At 36.4% G+C, this 16,987-nt stretch overlaps 1 protein-coding gene across 19 annotated transcripts; it reads left to right on the top strand.

Moving 5' to 3' along the window:
- Positions 1–3,059: 3,059 nt before the first annotated feature.
- TZP (zinc knuckle (CCHC-type) family protein) lies at positions 3,060–15,233 on the top strand. Of its 19 annotated transcripts, XM_088720356.1 has the most exons (10): positions 3,170–3,362; positions 4,510–4,565; positions 5,207–5,319; positions 8,158–8,291; positions 8,442–8,622; positions 8,749–8,931; positions 9,004–11,536; positions 13,243–13,358; positions 13,561–13,652; positions 14,830–15,233. In XM_088720356.1, the coding sequence occupies exons 4-10, from the start codon at positions 8,184–8,186 to the stop codon at positions 14,935–14,937; spliced, it is 3,321 nt and encodes a 1,106-aa protein (XP_088576482.1). In that variant the 5' UTR covers positions 3,170–3,362; positions 4,510–4,565; positions 5,207–5,319; positions 8,158–8,183; the 3' UTR covers positions 14,938–15,233. The 19 variants fall into 19 exon arrangements, with proteins under 19 accessions (XP_088576481.1, XP_088576502.1, XP_088576511.1 ...); XM_088720355.1 differs by lacking the exon at positions 4,510–4,565 and having other exon boundaries at positions 3,060–3,362; XM_088720376.1 differs by lacking the exon at positions 4,510–4,565 and having other exon boundaries at positions 3,060–3,362; positions 8,251–8,291.
- Positions 15,234–16,987: the final 1,754 nt, after the last annotated feature.

Below are 16,987 nucleotides of genomic sequence, written 5' to 3' on the forward strand. Positions count from 1 at the left end.
AGTATTTTCAATTAATTGGAAATCTTATGTATTTATCTAACTGTATAAGACTAGATATCTTCTATGCTATAGGAAGACTGAGTGGATACACCAGTAACCCCAATAAAACACATTGGGATGCAATAGAAAGGCTTCTTAAATATTTGAAGGGTACTAACAACTATGGAATATATTATTCTAGTTTTTCCACTGTACTAAAAGGGTATAGTGATGCTAACTGGATCTCTGATTTTGAAGATACTAAAGCCACTAGTTGATTTATTTTTACATTAGATGGTGGTGTTGATACTTAGAAATCTTTCAAGCAGACCTTGATTACTAGATCCATCATAGAAGCTGAGATAGTAGCCTTAGAATTAGCTGGTGGAAAAGCAGATTGGCTTAGGGATATGTTATCAGATATTTCCATGATGGATAAGCCTATTCCTACTATTCTAATTAACTGTGATAATCAGATGACTATAGCAAAAGTAAAAAGTAAAAATCACAACTCAAAGTCATCTAGGCACATTAAGCTTCGATATAAATTTTTAAGGAAGCTCACCTTTACTGGAATTATAACTTTAAGTTATATTAAATCAGTAGAGAACTCGGCAGATCATCTGACCAAGAGCTTGTCGAGAGGACAAGTTCAATATGCTTCAAGGGGGATAGGTTTAAGGCCCATTTTTGAGTTACCTTCAGCGGCAACCCAACCTATCTGACTGAAGATCCCAAGATGTAGGTTCAATGAAATAAACAAGCTGACTGAGTAACTGGTAGGAGCACCAAATTTAAAGTAAACTTTGTTCACTATCCATCTCTATGGAGTAGGTGCTCAACTGCACTAGATAGGAGGATGGCGTAATGCTTTAATGATATCAAAGCTATTATAGTAGGGTATAGAGATGCAGTATACCCTTGAAGATATCACCGATGTGAGTGTGACTGTGGGGCTGCAGTCAAATAGAGAATTAAAGCTTGTTCTCTAAGAGACACTTACAAAAAAAGATACATGCGCACGGTCGTAATACACTACTCTGATAGAACTCACATGCAGGGTCAACTCTTAGTTGTTCGGTATTTTCAAAATTTATACATAAAATCTAAGTTCAAGACTCTATTCACTTCAGACCGGTGTAGATGGCGAAATACCAACTAGATGAAGGTTCAAGTCCGGAAGACACCTTTCATCGAAAACTAAGTGTACTGATTGCTCGTACATTGAATTTTCAAAAAAAAAATTCATTTTCAAAATTATCTTCAAAAAAAATTGAAACTTCAAAAATGGTGGGGAATGTAAGAGGTTTCTTTTTAAAATTTGAAACGCCTCTCTCTCATCAGAATGGTTTGAAACCGTCCCTCCATTTAAACTCATTAATGTAGAGTTGCCCGTGGGAGAACTCAACGGACAGCTCAATTAAAATGTAAACATTGGAGGGGTGAACCAGATAGAAGGCTACACCGAGGGAGAAAAAAAAAAAGAAGAAGAAAAAGAAGAGTTCTCTCATTTTTCTCATTTTTCATTTTAAAGTTTTGTTTCTTCATTCTATGAGTACGAGTATACATAAAAGTCTCTGTCGAGTTCAAGAAAATTTGTAGTACTGTGCATGTCTATAAATTCAACGGTCCGTTATATCTTGCAGAGGAATCGCCAGAATCTGGTGCACGTAAGGAAGCGAATCTCTTTTAAAGACAGTAATGCCATGCCTCGGACCAATCTACAGGAATTATTTATTTTATTTTGGATCGAAAGAAAATAAAAACAAAGAGGAACGCATCAGAACCGGTTGTTTGAGTGAAATTAAATTATTTGTAGATTATTTGAGTTCTTTTGAGGTGATATTTTCCATCATAAAATACTTTGTTTTGGAAGTTTAAATTTTCTAATTTTACCAATGCTTGTGCATAAATTATTTTGATCAAATTATGTTATAGTTTTTTACAGGTTCCAAGCCTTGCACATATAGGACTAATGCTGGTGAACATGTGGTAGTTGCTATGCCCTCCACTTCTAACTTTGGATTGGGGGCATGACAGTGTTGTTTGATAATACCCAAAAAACTGCATGACATCTCAAGAGTAGAACTTCAAGAAAAATTTACTTACCCAAGTGAGTTAAAATCCTGATAATCATAGCCACTTTATTCCCAGAAACTAGGATATTGTGTGCAGGCAGGTAGTACTTCAACTCTAACATAGTTAGACCCTTCAACCGCATATGAATGAAGCCAAGAAATGGAAAATCATTATTAAACACAAGTATTAATTAGTATCTTTTCCCAAATATATATAGCCATGTTCAGTTGTCCTGCCCTCTACACCATGACTTATTAAAGTATCCTTAAAGTTATAAAAAATAAGGATATTTTTTGTCCAATGAAAAATGGATAGATTGATAACCTATCATAACAGAAAGTAGGTTATCAATTCCTATATATATATATATATATATATATATATATGAGAGAGAGAAAGTATTAATTAGGAGGTTGAGAGAGTGAGTTAATGTGGAATTGTAAAAAGACATAAAATACCCTTAAGAGTTATAAAAAGTAAGGATACTTTTTGTCCCAAAAAAATGGGTAGATTGATAACCTACCATAATAGAGAGTAGGTTATCAATCCCCATATTTATATTCTACATGCTATGGATTTTTTTTCCAAAATTGTCAGCAGCATAACTATTAACTATTATCTTTTTTTTTACAAATGACGTGCCAGTTTCCAACTTATGGCTCATGCTTGACAAGCATAGTGGATGCATGCTGCTCATGTATAAAAATAAATAAAGATTTTACTGTGGATTAGCAGAGTTTACTGTGGATTAGCAGAGTTACTGTGGATTAGACAAATTCTTCAGTAGAGAATTTTATGATAATCATTATTGTATTTAAAAAAATTCAGATATCACAAATAACAAAAAGTATTTCTGTTATGATGGAAAATAACGGAGTCTGGACAAAAAATCCAACTCAGGGACGGCAACGAGAGAAGGCGGCGTTACCGGAGTCTTGGAGGAAAAAATCCAACTCAGGGACCGCAGCGAGAGAAAGCTTGAGGCCCCTGGCCTTCCACCTGGCAGCATTCTGACCTCCAAAAATAGAATGGTACAAAGTGGTCCGACAGATGACCCTCTCCTTATCTCTCCATTCTTTTTAAAACTCCTTCTTCGATCTTTTCCTCGCTTGTCTCCATTTTTTTTTTTAATAATCCCAGTCACTCCTCTCTCAGATTTCTTCCTCTTTACTTTTGTCAATATCGCGGATTTTTTCTTTCTGTTCATAGAAGGCCCTCCAAAAGTTGGTGGAACCGCAAACCCTGTACCAGAGCCTGAAAGAAAAATAAGAAAGAGGGCCCTGGAGTCCAGCACTCAGAATAGAGTAAGTATATAAGGGTTCCATTCATCTTCTCGATACTTTAGGCTTTGTGTTACCAACTAATATTTGTTTTCTTTTTTGGATATTTTTCTGCCTGTATTGAGTTTATTTATTTTTCTCATGGCTTGCTGGATTTGTGGCTTATCATTGCACTCTTACTCCTGTGTTATATTTGCTTTAACCAAAAGAATTGGTGGTGGTTCTTTGCTTTATTATTCCTTTATCTCATATTGATGCTCTGTATGAAAAGTTTGGAAGCTTTGTGTCTTTAATTTCTATTTTTTCCAAGATGCTTCGTAGTGTCCTGTTTCTTATATGCGGTGTTTGTTCTGTCGTATCGATTTGCGGGGTCTTGATGACTGGTTTTTTGCACCTGTTCTGAGATTTTTTTTTGTGTGTTTGAAAAAAAACCCCGAAAGGATCGATAATTATAGTGATGACCGCAGCCAATAAGTCTTGTTCAGACTATCTGAATCGGCTTTGTGAATGTTTCTTGGTGATTGATTTCATCATTCAATGAAGAACAAGCCGTCGTCCTTAAAGTCTTATCAGATCTTTTCCTGTTTTTTCAGAATACCTCATCGGATCTTTGTTGCACTTTGCCATGCAATTTACTCATTACTCCATCAGTTAAGTTAAATCTCAATTGATGGAAATTTTCTGTGTACTTTAGCCTAGTTTACTCGTGCATAATCCGGATAGATATAGTTCAGTGGATCCTCGTCTTTGTGATATGGCTATAAGAAAAGAGGCGAGCTAACACTGGTTGGGAATATTACTGAGCGTTAGAGCATATGGAATGGCAGAGAGAACGAAATTGGATGACTGGCAACTCACACTTGAACAGCACGGGCCCTTTCTGTGGATTTTGACACTTTTTTTATTTTCAGCTATTCGATGATCATTTAGATATGCCATGCTTTATCCTTTTATTCTTCTATATAATGGAATTAAAATAGCTAACATCTTGACAACGAGGTGCCTCTTAGTCATCAATTTCACATGCAATCTCCTGTTCACTTCCATTTATAATCTCCAATTAAATTGCTACCTACTTACTTTATGTTAGTTCTATTAATCTATAAATTTTTGATTCTTTAAAGCATTCCCTGATAGAAGATTTTTCGATTCCTGCCCTCTGGCTCTGCAGTTTGCTACGTGAAAATGAACATTCTCTGTGAAGATGTCAGAACATAATTCGGGCATGTATGTTGAGAAATTCTAACTATAAATTCTAGATCCTAATGTGTTGGATTTTGATTCGGTTTCAGGAAAATGTGTCTAATTATGTTCTGTTCTTATGCTGAATAATATGGATGTCTTAATTCTAGAGTTCATTGATTGATAAATTATAGGTTATTTTTTCTCGTAATTGTATATTGGGTACCCTTTGATATTTTGCTCCTAATTTTTATTTCTGTGTTATCTGAGGAACCCGAGTTAATAGAACCATACAAACTCCATTGTGCCAGGTAACTTTCCTCAAAAAATATAGCAAAACACTCCTATAATTTTTTTAACAATATAACTTTTACCACTGCCATTTCTTTCTTTGTTTATTTTTCTCCTTTTTTTTCTCTTCTGGTATGACTGACATGCTTTCCTACAACATAGATTAATGTTAAAAAGATTGGAATTCCGTATAAAGTATAAACCGTCTTTTATTTTTGTTCAAAGCTCAACTTGACTAGTGTGACTCTTTGTTGTGAGTCTTGTGACTATCATGAATGCAGTCACAACCAAGATTCCTTATCCACCATGCCATGTATGTTGCCTACTTCATGCTTTATCTAAATCCATGCAGGATTAATGTGCTTGGTTTGAGTATTTTGCTTTCTTCATGTCAGCCATACAGTTTGCCTGAACCGAGCACAAGCATCTATGGTGTATCATGATCCCCATTGATAGTGTACTCCAATGGATTTATAAGCTACAGGATCAATTCTTTTGATGCTTTGAGGTGAAGGATTCTGTCCACCTTTCTTGTTTTCTTGGGCTTGCTTCCCTGATGGTTGCCGAATGTTTCAAGAATAACATCGCTTCCATGATCTCTCTAATGCATTCTTAGTGATCTGCACACTGCAGGACTTATTTGGAGCTTCATTAGAATGCCATTCATTGATTGTCTAAGTTCTTCTTCGACTTACTTTTCCTTTTTTCTCTAAACAATTGTCTAAGTTCTTCGATTGGTTCATGCTGTGGATCTTCACATTCTTTGATATCTTCTGTAGGTTCTAATACCCCTTCCCCAGGGTTTGTGCTGTGAGTTCTATGGTTTTGCTATCATATGGTGACAAAGAGTGCACAAACTAACATACCTACATCTTATCTTGGCCTTATATTCCAATGCACTCCACATTATTCTCACAAACTCCTGTACTTTGGTGAGATTTTACTGTTCTTAACAATAAGCAAATGACCGTACTTATTTTTTGGGTTACTGCTATTTAGAAAAAATATCCTTCAAAATCCTACTAGTGTCATCATACCATTGGTACTTCAATTTGCATTATTTTAACATGGCTTGATGCAGCACACTTTTCACATAATTAACTTATCTTAGTTCATTGGTTGGTTCTTCACGTGCATCTTCTTTGCGTGAATTACTAATCAATTTCTTCAGAGCTCTATCACTTGTGTTTTATATATTCCATCTACTTCAACCTCCACTTACAATGCCCAATCTGATACAATTGATGTAGCTGATATCACAGACTGCTATCTAACTTCAGAATTTTGTCCTTGTTGGGGCTTTCTTTACCACAAATAGTCAGCATGGTCACTTCAAGTACTATGATTCCACATTATGGCGATAAGCAACTTTATAACACTTGTCCCCTCATTCAAAAGATTACATATTATGCTATTTTTGTTTTACATTTCCATTATATATACTTCTTATTGCTACTTTACAAAGATTTGTACATTTGTGAGATTTTGTGCTCTTGTTAAGTAACTCTCAATGCTCTTTGTTGATCCACCACGAAAACCAGGATGCATCTGTGAAGGCATTTATATATATGTGATGTACATATGCATGTCAGACTCTGATTCATCCTTATCTATGTGACTCATGCAGAGTGGTCTTTGTATTTGTGTACTTTTGCATAAAAGATATTATTTGATCTATGAGCCATTTGTTCTAAGCCATCCAGTTCTTTTGTTGGTTTAGGAGTCTGCTGACTTGCAATGGGTAATATTTCTAGCTTTCTGCTCAGCCTAGAAGCAACATTTATAGAGAACTGTCTTGTGAAGAAGAATGTAGTCTATAATGCATTAATATAACCATAGATTTATATATATAAATATATAATCGGGGAATGGTGTATTTGTACATGCCAACATCAGTATTCGTTTCCTAGTCTGACCCCTAGTTTGCATTTGGAGGTACTTGGTCTATCAGTCTTCCTCTTCCATATTCTTTGAAACCAACATTCTGTTGTTGGTTTTTGTTCAAAGACATGATATAGGACTCATTGCTTGTGGTACTGCAGAGATGGAATCGCTGCATGTTTTGATTTCAGGCTGGGTTGGCTGTACTTTTTCTGTTACAAAGTCATGCTACTCATGAAAATTTCGCATCATTGAGGTCGCATTAGTTGTTTATTACTGAGAAATAATTAGAAACAATTAGCATTATTTTGTCAGCATTTTATTAAAATATGGTCTAAGCATTCTTGAGACCTTTGTATAATGATGAAGAACAATAAATTTTCTCAAACACAAGATTTTAGCGCACATGACTGCAGTAGGTTTTCAGGCTTCTGCAGAACATTATTGTATTACTAAAAGCAAACTCCCAAGTAGTGTGTGAGCTCTTTTTAGGAGGTCATCCATCTCCATACCATGTGCACCACATTTAGCACATTCTAGTAAAGGTAAAATAAAAGAAGAGAAAGAGGGTCTATGCCTCCAATAGAACCAGAAAGATCTAATTCATTATGTTGGGCTTCCCTTTCTCTTATAGAGTTGTAATTACCTGTATGACACCTGATGATATTAGTCTGTCCAAAGACATACACGAACGTGCACGCATAAAGCTTTATACCATAAGGACAATCATACAGTGCTGATTATCAAATAAGCAACCCATCCCTCCAAGTTGGGGCACATAGATCAAGCTTACCCAACTTTAGGCAAGTAGGTCAAAGGTCTTTACAACATAGAGCATCTATAAAAATGTCAGCAGGTTGATTTTCTAATCTAATATGACTAGCTCCCTAGTTGTGTATCCTTGCAAACCACTATCAGAGGATGGCAGCTTATCTCATTATGATCAGTTCTCAAATGATGAACAGAAACTAATTTAATGCATCATAGCTATGCTAGCATTCGACAACACCACTTGATCTGCCCTTTTTATTGTATTTGTTTTTACCATATTTGTGTTGATTGAAGTTGCTTAAACCATATAAGCTGCAGAGACTATGGGATGACGACTGAAATATACTTCGAAAACTACTCTGCATGCTTCCAACTGTAAACTGAATTCTTGTAATGCATCTAGATATTTGTTTTCCTGCACGCATTTTGGTAAAGTTGGTCTTCTTTGCATTTGAGTAGATTATACATTTCTAGATAGCGTTCACATTTTTGTGCTTGTTCCCTCCATGTAAGGACACTGGCTAGTGCATCTGCTCAAGTTCCTGCTTTGCTTTATAGGTGTATTTGTTCTTTTTTTTCAATTTTCTTCTTATATTAGCATAGTTTACATATATAGAGGCATGGAATAAACTGTCCTGGATTTGATTTATATTTTTGGAAAAAAAAATCCTGCTAAAGTATTTGCTGTGAGCAGATCTTGAAAATTTCTTTGAGGAATCAATGGCAGATATACATGTCTTGGACTCTGCCGAAAGGTGTAATGAAAGCATAATAAATAAAGATTCAGGTGCAGGTGCAGGTGCAAATGCAGCTTCAAGGGCAGATATGGTATTCATTTCCACCACTCCTCTCTCAGAACTCGTGTGGTCTCCACACGAGGGACTGAGTCTTAAATATGCTGGTTCCAGTTTAGCTGAAAAGAAAGCCTCTCTTTTGTGGAATACAGAATCATTCAATATAATAATTTCATCACCGCAGCATACTAATGGTGGGGAGAGTGGCAATGTTGGAGATATTGCTGTGGGGAACATGAAAAATATGCAGATTGAATTAAATTCTGATAATAGGAATTCTAAAAGAGTAAACCTGCCGAGCTCTCCTAGGAGAACTGTCGACATGCAACCTGCCTTTCTGACAAGGCTATGCGAACAAGATTCAAGTAAGTGTGAACAAAAACAACTATGTGTCCATTAAACTTCAATTATAAGGATTCTGTAATGTGTGTTTCAGATTCATCACGAAAGCCATCTTCACAAGCCCATTCTAATTGCAAATATAATTCTAGTTGCAGGATCTCATGGAGACCTGAACAAAATGGAAGGAGCAATTTTAGATGATAAGTATGAGCATGATGAGTCAGATAAGAAGGAAACTGGCATATGCCTGCCCAGAAACAGCAAGGGTTTTGGCATCATCGATCCTGAGACAGTTGCAGCTGATACTACTGATGATAAGATTTTTATTGCAGGTATTTCCACTGCAAATTCACATTTTTGCTCTATCAGCTCACATCTGAAATATGTACCTTGTCATTGTGTAGGTCCATATAATAATGACCTGAGTACCAATTCTATATCATGTAGCCTAAAAGAGCTGAAGCCTGATCAAGCACAGATTGAAGTTGAGTGTGCATCCCATATTGGAACCTCAAATGACCATCACAAAGAAATGATTAGAATAAAGAAGCACCAGGCATCAGGCTTGGTCGAAGCATCTGCTCATGAAGATTCTATGTTAGCAAAAAATGGAAGCAATGTGAAATCAGCCTCAAGCTCAGGTTCTGCAGAGTGCGGGGATGCTGGCTTGGAATTAGGTGATGCAGAAGACAATACTGAAAGGATCACTGAGCAGTCTACTGGCTTCCATATTCTTGGTAAACCATGTTCAGGTGATGTGCTATCTGTAGACATTAATATTATGAGCAAGGTTGGTACGGCTGCGGTGTCGCAATCTCAGGATGTTGGCAATAATGAAACTTGGCAAGCAAATACAAACACAAAAGATGAGCCTGCTTTATTTGAGTCTCAATCAGCATGCAATGCAAATCCTAGAAGTCTGAAAAAGGGTAAAGAAAAAGTTCGCTATGTTGAAGACAGTGGGAGAGTTTCAATAGAGAGAGGGGACAGCAATGAAAGTGTTGAAAGCAGTACTAGCAGAAGTTTAGCATCAACACAGAAACGAGCACGGAGTTGCAACTCAAAGATGTCCCTAGGAAGCAAAAGATCCAAAAAAGAAAGCAATGAGAGCTCTTGCTCAGGATCTTTTCTCAGAAAAGAAAACTCTTTTATGAATTGGATTTCAACCATAACTAATGGTTTTTCCAGACATGGTCAAATAGCACCTTCCTTGGCAATTGTTCCAAAATCGTCTAACACTAGGAAAGAAAGCTTGGGTCCTTTTCCCTTGACAGATGATAAAAGCGACAGCATTGCCTGCAGAACAACGGGTTTTAACTCCATTTTTCAATCTCTCTACTGTCCAAACGTCACCGCACATAGTGGGCCAAATTATCATAATAATCAAAGAGAAGCTGATGCCTTGAAAAAACTAGAAGTTATGAGAGAGCAACTGGATTATGGTAATCATGTGGACGGGGATAGTCTGGAATTGAATATAAACATAAACACTACTGTAACAAGTCAGGAGACACATGATGTTTCAAAAGAACTTCATGTTACTGGTAAACCTTTTGCCATTGGCAGCCCTCATTCAGTCTGCGATAGGGAGGGTGGCAAATTAGATACTATTGTATCTTTTTCAGGTGAGAGGCTTGACCAGGGTACTTATCAAGTGGAGTTTCCATCAAACACAATCATTTTATCTTCCACTAGCTCTACTGTTAATCAGAAAGTAAAACAGGCTTGCACTGTGAACAACATTGGATCTTCAAGCTCTTCAGCAAAGAGCGGTTCTGGATCTCCTAAAGACAAGGGAACTGGAGTACCTGGTTCAATTCCAAATAGCTCTTTAAATCAGTTATTCGACAACAGAAGTGGTTTTTGTCAGAACTTATGGATAACTCGGCTGTTGCCAAAAGCTTCGTCACCAATATTAAATCCAGTACCTTGCAATCTGGGTGCAGGAGCAACTCAGAATCTCAATAATGAAAATAGTATGTTAAGCTCTCCTTCTCAAGGTAAAGTTGCTCCTGGGAAGGAGCATAAAAATTCAGAGAACTGTAGCCTCTCTTACCTAGAAACAAGAAGGGGTGCTAGAAATGGAGGAATGAAGCCATATCCAACGTGTTCTACAGATTCATATGATTTAAAGGAGCCAGGGGATCACAAGCTCACATCTAAGCTAAGTCCAATACAACCTTCACAAAGATTTAGAAACTCAGAATCAATAGCATCTCTCTTTGCAAAGAGATTGGGTGCCCTTAGACATATCGTGCCTCCAAAAATTTCAGATGGCACATCAAGTGCAGCCATAATCTGCTTCTTTTGTGGAAAGACTGGTCACAGCTTAAGAGAATGTTCTGAGCTAGTTGAATCTGATCTCGAGGATCTTCTGAAATATATGAATTCACAAGATGGCACAGATATGCCATTCGGTTTATGCATTCGATGTTTTCAGCTCGACCACTGGGCCATTGCATGTCCGCGTGCATCCTCAAAAGGAAAAAATAGCAGTGATAATTCTTTCATTGTTAATAATGAGAACTCTGGCAAGGTTGATGGAAGTCATGGACAACATAGTTCTGCGAATTATGATGGAAGAGGTGTTTTATGGTCTGAAGACAAACAGGAGCATCAGCAGCATGTCAGCATATATGAAATTCCTCCAATAAGAGAGTCAAGAGTGAAGACCAAGCTTGCAGTACATGGAAGCAGCAGTGTTGATGAAGTTGCAGGCCCTAATACAAGTGGTTTATATTCAAAACCAGTCAACGAGGATCTGGCAGAAAGGAGAATTAAATTGAAGGGCAGGGCTTTGAATTCAGAAGATGATGAGTTAAAGGAAAATTGTATAATACCATTCTGTAATTTTATGGCTACTGAAGTACGTGATGAGCCAACTGAAATTTTTGAGACAATAAGGAGGCTTCGTTTATCTCGCATTGATGTCATCAGGTAGAAGAAAACCTGGAATTTAATGATGATGATGTTGATATCCTAATAGCGGTTTCTGCAGCACTTCTTGCTAGCAATCACCAATCATGTTGCTCAAAATATAGTTTCCTGCACTAATTTCCTTGAAGCATATGTTCTTCTAGGATGCATCAAAATCATGAATGTTTTGACTTTTCATAATGTATGCTTGCTGATGTAAAACATTACCCTGCAGCATATTGATAATGAAATCAATATAAATATTTATCAGGGTGAGCATGACCATGAAGTCCACTTTAAGGACTTGATGGCTATGTCCGTGTGATAGTTGCTATGATTTTACACATATAGAGTTATTAGTTCTATGTATTTACTTTTCAGTAACATTTTTTTTGGTAACAGTACATGTTTTAGTATTTGCATTGCCACGTTGTAGGACATTGTCATGAAGTTTGTCTTTCTTAGTTATGCACAGAGGCAACCCATTGTACAAGAGAGCTATTTTTATTCTAGACATATATGAAAAATATGATCTAGAATGTGGATGTTCGTAAGTCCAAATAGTTTATGAAGACTGGAAGTTTGTCTAAGTGACAAATTTCTTGTCCTTGCTACAATTATAAGGGAGTTGTGTAGTGAGATACTGATGATCTGGAAATACATAACAATGGTCCTACTTCTCTACTCTTTGATTTTTATGACATGATCATACACTGAAGATACATTCTTCAGAAAATCTGGAATTAGATAGAAATTTTGAAGTCGGAGTATGATTTAAAGACAAAATACTTGATCAAGTGAGCAATCACAATGTCTGCAAATTGTATTCTATCAGGTGACACAAGTTACCAGTTTTCAATAATGTTTTTGCTAATCTCAGCCACATGCATTTAATAAAATTATTTGGAAAGAAATTGGTTAAAAGGTCTTTTGCTTTATATAGTAGTTACTAATTATTATGTATTAGTGCAGACTGGTGGCTTGTTCTCTTGCCAATAAAATGAATTGTTTTTTATTTGTTTTTCCTGACTGAATCTTGTTCTTCTTTTACACTAAAGAGACAGGCATTGCTGAAATGCATATTTTCTTGAGTTAATGGTTCAATAATTACTATGATTGCTAATATAAATTTACCTTGTTTGGCTTTTCTTTTCCCTAGGAAATGCCTGTCTCAATTATATCTTCAGCTTCAGAAACTAAGTTGCAGATAGGTTTTTAGTTTTGGTAATGGACCCTGTAGCTTGCTGGTATGGGCTGGGTTCAACCCTGTATCAATGCATGGTACATGTTGGAGGTGAGACAGCAGCTATACGGCTGTACCATGTGTCAGCACAGTACCGTATTGAGCCCTCATACTGTGCCGGTATCTTATTGGGGTGGTATAGTATGCCAAATGGCAGGCAGTACTAGTGAGTACGGAAAACCTTGTTATAGTTTGAGCTTTAAGACCCTGGTGCATTGCAGATATATAATCCAAAGAACTTTTACTGGTCCATGTAATTACTAAATCATGAAATAGATGGAATTGGATAACTTTCCTAAGTCATATTTATCAATGTTAGGAAATAATTATGATGCCTAAATTCTGTAATATTTTCTTAGGTCCCTGTTGTTTGGTTCCTTTAAAGGGGTCAGGTAGGATAGGTTCATGGAGATTTAATTGTTCTTATTTCAAATATCCTATTTTTGTAATTACTAATCATTATTGTAATCTATGAATTTTATAGGTTGCTGAAATCACCAGTTGCCCAATTTAGCGTAGAAGGTTTTTTCGTGCGCCTGCGGCTCGGAAAGTGGGAGGAAGGACTGGGGGGAACAGGGTATCATGTGGCTCGCATTAATGGTGACATTCTACCCTTCCCGCTCCTTGTTTGTGAAATAGTAGATTATCTCTTACGATCTTTATCAAAAATTGCTTATCTTTTTTATTTCTGAAAGAAAGGTAATAGTTGATGTTAGACATAAAATCAGTGCCATCTAAAGATTGACTTGCAGATTTATTTTTCATTCAGAACTTTTACAATGGTATTTCTTTGATTTCACAGGTACAAGTTTTGGAAACTGCCTTTCTGTAAGCATAGGGAGTTCCACATGCCTTGTGAAATATCATACTGTGTCTGATGATGATTTTCTTGAGGTAACATTTACAGCTTAGGATTCTATCTATTACTATGTCTATTGACTATTGTCAAGTGCTATGCTCCAACGTCCAACCCACTTCATGGACACAACAGCCTTTTTTAAACATGATGTAGCAGAATTTGCAGCCTTTCAGTTTTTATGCTATGGTCCTGTTGTTAAGAAACTTATAATTGTTTCACATTTCCTCCTTTTGCTCAAGTGGTCAGGTTGATCCTGAAATTATCATTATCTTGTTGGTGGAATAAGTTAGCTGTCTGTTTGAAATTCACCCTCATTCTTCTTGTTTCATCATAGACCAGACCTTTCCGAGTATCTTGACACGAGTGTCTTAAAATTATATTTGTCAAGACTCACATGCTGGTCAGCGAGCCTTGCCTTCGACATGCCTTTCTCAGCACCATCAGTAGAGATTCATATATGATTGTGCGAACTTAAAGCTTTTGCAGGAGATTTTTGATATCAACTTGGTAATGTTCAATTGATAGAAAGCAGAAGCTAAGAAATAATTATGGGGTTGATGACTGCATCTTTAGGGGCCTATTTGGATGCTGCCGTACCATATCCATATTATTGGTTGATAGTCATTTAAACAAATTTTAGTTATATATCTTTTTCCTATCGAGTGCATGATGGAAGCAACCTCGAAGTACAGAAGTGAAGGAAGCTAGAATTGCATGCAGGTTATCCAATGGTGTTAGCATTAGGCTTAGCAGGCTAAGCAGCAGCCAAGCAGAGATCTTAGGTGCTGTTCCTGATCGACCTGCTCTTTATAAATGGTACATTGTTTGGTGTTTAATGCCTCAGTGCTTTGTTCCTTGTATCTGTTGGGGACCTGATAGTGGAGCCTTTGTTATAGACCTCCTCTCTCCCTTGAGTACTTATTTAATTTTCTAGATGAAATTTGTCCTGGGAACACCATGGTTTACTCTTCTTTTGTCTACTCTTTAAATCATCCTGATTTATCTTATGCCAAACTATATTTCATTTCTCCAAATATGTCTTATATTTGCATTTTAAGCCATTTAATTCATTATCCCATTAATTTGTTTTTTTTATTGAAAAATTTGAAATTTGAAGAAGGCTCCAAAATCTTCTGTGTTTCAGGTCAGATTAATCAGTGATTCTAATGCTCATCCATAATTATTGATTTTGCTGGTGCTTGGTGATTGCAGGATGAACTAAAGGACTGGTTGTCTGCTATCATGAAAGGAGATGGTGAACTGCCCTCAAGAGAAGAGTTGAACAAGAAACTTAGTGAGAGGGCGGAGCTTGGATTCTAGAAACAAATGATCAACCAATGATATGCCTCTAAGATATCCTGTTGCCTTCAAGAAAAAACTTGAATCTGATCCAGATTGCTTAAGATTACTTAGAATTGAGGTCACACCTCAACCGAGCTATATTAATCATCTCAATTAGTTGGATAATTATAAAAGTAGCTGCCAAAAGAGAGATTGTTGTGCCAGTCTTAAAGAGGTGCTGCATAAAATAGTTGGTGGATATGATTACAAGGTATGGCATGAATAGATATTAACTGTATTGGTGTGTTACATGAAGAATAGCTGGTAAATTTCAAGTGTGGTATTATTTATGTTGTAAAAAAAAAAAAACTAGTTCTGATACTTGTGCAGAGATACTCTATTGTCTTTGAATCCTTTCCATCACTTCTCTTGATCCAAGAACATCAATGTGTGTTTCAAATATTAGTTAATCGGAAGTTGGAATGGTGAGAATGGGTTAAGAAGCTTTGGTTAATCGTCATTTCACTCACATATCCACATCAATATATTGGATTCCTGGTGTTAAAATATTTACAGAAGAGGAGGAAAATAAAAGAAAATGAGAGAAATATGATTTTATTTCTCTATTCCGTCATATTAGGTACATCTCGGAGGTTATATATATTCATGCACATATTCCATATAAGAAAAATAATATGAATTAATATAGTTTATGCTAATAAAGAAAAATAATACTTGTTAATATTAGTTGTTATGTGATCCTAAAATCATTCTAACAAGATTATGCTGACAAAGAAAAATAATAGTGATCGATAAAAGATCGCGCTAACAAAAAAAATAATACTGACGATACAGGATCACGCTAATAAAAAAAAAATAATATAGGCTGATACGTGATCTCTAAAATTATGCTAACATTCCTTTTCAAACTCAAAATAGTACTATAGGTGCCAACTTGAGTTTGAAAACTAGATCACGAATGTACCTAGAAACTAACCTACTAGATCAAGAGCTGAAGTAGCAGCTTAGAAACTAACGTGATACACTAAGAACTGACATAGCAGCACAGAGGATGATATGGTGATAGATCAAGAGTTGATGTGGCAGTATATAACCTGATGTGGCAGAATAGAGCCTGATGTGGCAGACCATGAGCTGTTATAGCAGCTTAGAAGTTAATATAACAGATTAGGAGTTGATATAACAACTCAAAAACCGATATGACAGGCTGATGTTCCAAACCAATGTGACAATACAGAATTTGATATTGTAGAATAGAAGCTGGCATAGCAGCTTAAAAACTGATGCGACAGACTAAGAAGCTTACGTAGCAAACTGATATGTTTGATAATGTTGACGTAGCTAACTGACACAGCAAACTAATGTGTCTACTGACACAGGTGACTAACATAGCAGATTGGTGTGCCTGACTAACGTGACATACTAACATATCTGTCAATGTGGCTGATTGACTTATCTGATAATATGACTGCGAGAAGACACATAAAAGATGATAGTTGCAGCGAGAACAGAGCTTAAAGAGAAGACAACCGAAGGTCGACAATCCTCGTAGACAAAGGCACCATGGAAGAGAAGCAATTGGCTGATTGACTTGTCTGATGATGTGGCAACAAGAAGATATATAAAAGATAACAGTTGCAGCGAGGATAGAGCTCAAAAAGAAGGTAACTAAAGGTCAACGATCCTCGTAGATGGAGGCACCATGGAAGAAGAGCAAATAACTTTGAACTGGATGGTGAAGGAGCCGAAGGCAGCAAATAAAATTGGAGGTAGAGAGAATGGGACTAAGCAATAGTAAGGAAAGACGACCAAAGATTTAAAGCTGAGGAGACAGGCGATGGTGAGAAGCAGCGGATCCATAGAAAACAAAAGATCTTTGGATATTAATCTACCATAAATAGAGAATATGCAGATCTGCTAATGAGAACAATATTGATTCATTAGGAAATAGAGGATCTGCGGAGAAACAGAGTATCTATAGATTGACCAAAAAATAAAAAATTTTTGAGTATTAATTCATCCAAAAATAGAAATTGATAGATTGGCAATAGTGGTCTTCAAAGATTCT

This window comes from Phoenix dactylifera, chromosome 1 (assembly GCF_051530095.1).
Source record: "Phoenix dactylifera cultivar Ajwa chromosome 1, Ajwa_hap1_PhDact_Kaust_v1.1, whole genome shotgun sequence".
NCBI lineage: Eukaryota > Viridiplantae > Streptophyta > Magnoliopsida > Arecales > Arecaceae > Phoenix > Phoenix dactylifera.

Excerpts from the sequence above, each read along its gene's own strand:
- TZP (XM_088720355.1), top strand. The coding sequence starts at position 8,184 with ATGGCAGATATACATGTCTTGGACTCTGCCGAAAGGTGTAATGAAAGC. Across the intron at positions 8,623-8,748 it reads GCTATGCGAACAAGATTCAA|TTGCAGGATCTCATGGAGAC; the intron begins GTAAGTGTGAAC and ends ATATAATTCTAG. Across the intron at positions 11,537-13,242 it reads TCTCGCATTGATGTCATCAG|GTTGCTGAAATCACCAGTTG; the intron begins GTAGAAGAAAAC and ends TGAATTTTATAG.